The 6,000-nt window shown below is 33.5% G+C and overlaps 1 protein-coding gene across 2 annotated transcripts; it reads left to right on the top strand.

The window, feature by feature from the left end:
- The first annotated feature begins 429 nt into the window (after positions 1–429).
- LOC126655109 (B3 domain-containing transcription factor ABI3) lies at positions 430–4,361 on the top strand. 2 transcript variants are annotated; one of them, XM_050349109.2, is made up of 6 exons: positions 430–2,686; positions 2,789–2,881; positions 3,019–3,119; positions 3,260–3,306; positions 3,647–3,723; positions 3,827–4,361. In XM_050349109.2, exons 1-6 carry the CDS (start codon positions 986–988, stop codon positions 3,971–3,973), a joined length of 2,166 nt encoding a protein of 721 aa, XP_050205066.1. In that variant the 5' UTR covers positions 430–985; the 3' UTR covers positions 3,974–4,361. The 2 variants fall into 2 exon arrangements, with proteins under 2 accessions (XP_050205066.1, XP_050205065.1); XM_050349108.2 differs by having other exon boundaries at positions 3,254–3,306.
- The last annotated feature ends 1,639 nt before the right edge of the window (positions 4,362–6,000 follow it).

Here is a 6,000-nt window from a genome sequence, read left to right as displayed (position 1 = left end):
GTCTCTAGTCTCTACAACAACTACACAACTCCAAAAATTATTTAAACTCAATAAACTAAAGGCTGAGCCACCGCTTAATTTCACCATACACCAACCAACGTATGGCCAATGGGCACAAAATCCGGAGTGAGCCATGAGAAACTAGCGGCACGAAACTAAAACTAAAACCACCCAATTCCTTTTTTTGTTTTTTCTTTCATTTTTTTAAGTTAATTGAACTTTGCATACACACCCAAATTACTATTTTGAACTTATTATTCAAAGTGAATGAAAAAGTTTAGAAATTTGGCAATTTGAAAATCCTAAAACTAACCATAAAGAACACACATGGGGTTTTTTCAAGTTTTGGAAATTTAATTTTTGTGCATGTGGGTGGGGTTTGTGGTTGAGGGTGGTTTGTTTTCTCTCAAACTAAAAAATTTTAAAATAGAAAAAAAATTTAATTCTCATCACTCCATATCTCATCTCTCTTTTTAGGTAGTATAAAGATTTTGCCTTTACCTTATTTTAGTTAAATTTCTCTTCTTCTTCTTACTTTTATGATCTTTTACATTGGATGATCGATCTTGTTTTTTGTTTATTTCTGTTAATTTATTAATGATTAACTGCCTATAAATATATAGAGAGATTGTACAGTAGTGATATGCATGGATTAATTAGAGAGAAGGGTCGTTTTGTTTTGTTTATTTTATCATTTTGGCGGTGGTGGTAGTGGTGGTGGTGGTTGTTGTGGTGGTGATGGTGATGTTCAGATAGTTTATGTTGCGTATTGTCAAGAGTTAAATCAAAAGCGGGCCCTTTTTAATTGCTGCCTCCTTTCTTGTGTACAATCTTTCTCTTTGCACTTATCCGTACACAGACTCAACTAAACCCTATCTGTTTCCTCCGAATCTATCTGCAACCAACAAAAATATATTAAATATAAGTCATCAACTTGCTGTTTTTTTTAATGTTTTTGGAGTTTTAAAAAGGGAACTGAAAAAAAATGAAGAGTTTTCAGTTGCATGTTGAAGATCTGGTTAAAAACGAAGTAAACCCTATGCCAACTGCTTGTTTTGATGGTATGGATGAAGAACGGGTTATCGACGGCGGCGGTTGTGGTGGCAGTGGTGATGGTGGTGAGAATAGAGAGATCTGGATTGATAGGGAGCAAGAAGAATTTCTTGATTCTTCAATTTTTTATGGTGATTTTCCTCCGCTTCCGGATTTTCCTTGCATGTCGTCATCTTCGTCTTCTTCGTCAACTCCTGCTCCGGTGAAGCCGATGGCTTCTTCATCGTCGTCTTCTTCGGCTTCGTCTTCGTCTTCTGCGGCTTCTTGGGCCGTTTTGAAGTCGGACGCTGAAGAAGATGTTGATAAGAAGAATTTCGATCATAATCATAATCAATATCAGTTTTATGATCAAGTGGAACCATCCACTGCGGCGTTGTCTTCAACTGCTTCCATGGAAATCACTCCGCAGTCTGATCACGGTGGTGCAACAGAAGGTGGCGGTTGCATGGACGTGATGGAGAATTTCGGGTACATGGATCTGATCGAGAGCGATGATTTTTTCGATCCGTCTTCTATTTTTCAACAGGATGAGCATTTCTTAGACGGGTTTAATCAAGAACATCATAGTCTGCAAATAGAGCAGAATCGCCGGCCGCAAGACCATGAACATGAACAGATGATGACACAGACCAAAACGGAAGACACTGGCGCCGAGTCCGACGATCTGGCGAGTGTGTTCTTAGAGTGGCTAAAGAGCAACAAGGAGAGTGTTTCAGCAGAAGATTTGAGGAAGGTGAAAATCAAGAAGGCAACAATAGAGTGTGCTGCGAAGCGATTGGGCGGTGGTAAAGAAGCTATGAAACAGTTATTGAAACTTATTCTTGAATGGGTTCAGACTAATCATCTTCAAAAAAGGCGAATCAAAGAATCGTCTTCTACGAATGATCTTTCGCAACAAAACCCTAATCCGATTCCTACTGCAAACCCTAATTTTAATGAGCAATCACCAAATTGTTTCACTCACTCTCCTTGGATTGCACCGCCGCCACCTTATGATCCGATGACGGTCATGCCTGGTTTTTCACCTATGGTTGGTTATAATATGGGTGACCCGTTTTGTAATGGAGCTTCCAATATGGCTGGCCACTCTTACCCGCCACAACAACCAGATTATCACATGCTTGAATCTGCACAATCTTGGCCTGCTTCACAATTCGGTTTGCCTTCACATTATTCGCCATTTCCGGACAATAATCTTCAGTCTATACCAGGGCACGCTCCCGTTTATCCCGGTTATGGAAATCAATACCCGTGTGCGTATCTCCCCGGACAAGGTGGTGATAGGTTGATGAGATTAGGCTCTTCAGCAACTAAAGAAGCAAGGAAGAAAAGAATGGCTAGACAACGGAGGTTTCTGTCGCATCACCGGAATCACAGTCTTCACAATAATCACCAAACTCAGGGCTCAGACCACCATGCACAGCTCGCAAATGATAATGTTGTGCCGGCAACTCCTCAAGCTAGCCACCCTGGGAATTGGGTGTATTGGCCAACAACCGCACCGGCTGTTGGTTCCATTCCGCCGTCGGCTATTGTACCTATGGATGCACCACCTTTGCATACAGTAGATCGGACTGTCATGCAAACCAACCCGAATCTTCAGCGGCAACAACCTACACCGGAGAGGCGACAGGTGAATTATTTGTCATTTTAGTGTTTAGATGTTGTGTAATTATGATAATTAATTATGATGATTAGTTCATAATTAATAAAATTCATAATGTTGATTATATAGGGATGGAAATCTGAGAAGAATTTGAGGTTTCTTCTTCAAAAAGTGTTGAAGCAGAGTGATGTGGGTAATTTGGGAAGAATAGTGTTGCCAAAGGTGATTTTTTTAGATTCTTGATTACCATTCTTGATTTTATTTATATTTTTTAAAAGTTTGTTGGGTCTTTTTTTAGTGAATTAATTAATTTTGGGTATTTATTGGTTTTTAATTATTTGAATAATTATAATGTGTAGAAAGAAGCAGAAACTCATCTGCCAGAACTGGAGGCAAGAGATGGAATTTCTATAGCAATGGAGGATATAGGAACTTCTCGTATTTGGAACATGCGCTATAGGTATTTATGATTTTATTAAATTAATTAAGATCTTAATTTCGTTTTTAAAATGTAGATTTATTTATTTGCTTAATTTAGTTGATTTACAAACTAAAATCTTTTGGTTTTTGCGTTTTGTTCTTTCTCTATTGGAGTTTCAGATTCTGGCCGAACAATAAAAGCAGGATGTATCTCCTTGAAAACACTGGTGAGTTTTTTTTTTTAATTTTATTTACATGAATTTTGTTTTAATTAGGAAATTAAAAATAATAAATAATTACTATTAACTCCTGAAATTAGCTCATTTCAAAATCATAGTTGCTCTTTTCATTTTAATCAATCATTATCTCTCACTGGCATTTAGATATATTAGATAAACTAAAATCCCTACGATAAACTTAAAATCATAACATATTAGAGAGAAAAATAATAATTGTTAAAATATTAAAATAAAATTATTTTAATATTACTTAAACGGGTTATAATAATTATATTTGTTGTAATAATTGTTCAAAAATATATTTTTCGTTGATGAATCTGATTTTCAGGAGATTTTGTGAAAACAAATGGACTCCAAGAAGGAGATTTCATAGTGATCTACTCAGATGTCAAATGTGGCAAATATGTATGCTCTCCCATTAATTTTTCCCCTATTTTTGTTTAACTAAATTTGATTTAATATTTTGCTAAATTTATTAAAAAAAAATATTTTTTAAAATGAATTACAGTTGATACGAGGAGTGAAGGTGAGGCAAGCTGCAGCAATCGGAGCAAAACCCGAAAGCAAGAAATCAGCAAAATCACAAAGAAATAATGGGAATGCAAATGCAAGTTCATCATCATTCCATCAAACACAGACTCAAACAGTAAAGTAAAAAAGAAAAAATAATCAATACGACAGAGTCCCAGTCTCTCTCCTTCATGCATGAAACTAGGTCGACAAGTGTACGGTGAAGTTTTTCAAAAGTAACCCTAGATTCTCTGCACTATCCACTCACAGTTCAACAAAAGTATGTAGTTTGGTACGCAGATCACAACCGCCCGATGCTATTATGGAGGCGATTATATATCTTAATCAACGGGCTCAAATCATGTGTTTTTGAGGGGATATATATCTATAATATATAGTATGTAATATGATATTATGATATAATTATTGATGTTAATGTGTTGTTAATTAGGAGTTCGATCTCTATGATGGTTGATCATTTGGAGATATGACTATTACCAACCGATGTTGTGCACTTGGTAATTGTTGATATAGTCCCTGTATTTGTTCATGTTTAATGTATTATGAGTATATATTATATTCATGTTATATATTACATACTTTAATTTGCTCTCTTTCTTTGGTTTTAGTTTATTTTTGGCATGGTCCAATAAATTTTATATTTTTGTCTTCTTATATTTAGGTAAAGTTTAACAAATTGATAATTTTAAGTAGTGAAAATTTAGTTTAATTTCATTAATATTTGATATTTATTTGTTTAAATAATTTATAATTTCTTGAACTTTGTATCGAGACTAAAAATATCAGTTCTAGGGCAGCAATCAACATAGCAGGAGTCGTTGAAACTGTAGTTCTAATAAAATACGAATTTGTGGTGCATGTTTCATCATAATTTTGATCATTACTACGCATATAGTCTAATTAAGTTGTGATAAATGTATTATGAAAATTACTATACAAAGTATGGTTTAGGCGATGCGATCATAGGATATATGTAAAACAGTAAATGACATAATTAAAGTCAAAATGATAACTAATTTTAATTGAAAATATGCAAACATAAATAATACCATATATAATTATATTGAGAATAATGGCTAAATGAATGAACCAACCATATTTCAGGTCACGTTGATGCTGAACTAGATAGGATGTGGATTGGAAGATAGGCAGATTTGATATTTCTACTTTCAAATGACTTTTTGGCATTATTAAGATTTTGATTGTGAATTTTTGGCATTCATAAGTAGAAATTTAGATAAGATGTATTTGAAACTTAAAATATAACATCGTTAATATTTAACCTTTCTAGATTGGGTTTGAGTGCACAAATTCAAGGTGATCCAAAAATAGAGAAGAAATATATTATTCTGGTTCTGTTTACTGAGATTTTATTAGTCTAACTTTTTTTTTTTTGATAATTTAGTCTAACTTATAATTTCACTCCAATTAAGTTTGATTTATTTTAGTCATTGACAGACTAAGACAATATTCATATCCTTATCATATAAGTTAGTTTGATGTCAGCCTCTTTACTTCTTAGTATATATAAGGAAATTATTCATAATTAATATTTTTAATGGTGAGAAATATTTTCCTTTTTTTAAACTTCAACAATTAAAGCTCAAACTTAGTAAGGTAACTTGTGGCGTTCGAAATCTTGTAACTTTAGTTTAATTTTAGTTTAATAGCATAAAAAAATCACCAACTTTCGCGTGTTTTTGGTATTTCACATAATCTTTTTCTTGGCATAAAAAAAATCACTAACTTTCATTTTTTTGCATATTTGTCCATGGGATGTCAAACGGCGCCGTTTTGAATGTAAAATGGTGCCGTTTTGCGCTAAAACGGCGTCGTTTTGCGCTTAATTTTTCAAAAAAAACGGTATGTGAACGAATATGCCAAAAAATGAAAGTTGATGATTTTTTATGCCAAAAAAAAGATTGTTAAATACCAAAAACACGCAAAAGTTAATGATTTTGGGTGCAATTAAGCCTTTAACTTTTAATCAATATATTGGAATTTTTCTTTAGTTTCAAGATGATTAGATTCTGAATTTTAAGTCGTACAACATAATTAAAATTCGAATAAGTTGGTTTTTTATGAATAATATGTATATAAAAGGCCATAAAAAGTGGTAAAAGATTTTAACTCTAAGCTTTCACACAAAAA

The sequence above is a fragment of the Mercurialis annua genome, linkage group LG7, assembly GCF_937616625.2.
Source record: "Mercurialis annua linkage group LG7, ddMerAnnu1.2, whole genome shotgun sequence".
NCBI classification, from domain to species: domain Eukaryota; kingdom Viridiplantae; phylum Streptophyta; class Magnoliopsida; order Malpighiales; family Euphorbiaceae; genus Mercurialis; species Mercurialis annua.
This window is presented reverse-complemented; position numbering and strand designations above follow the sequence as displayed.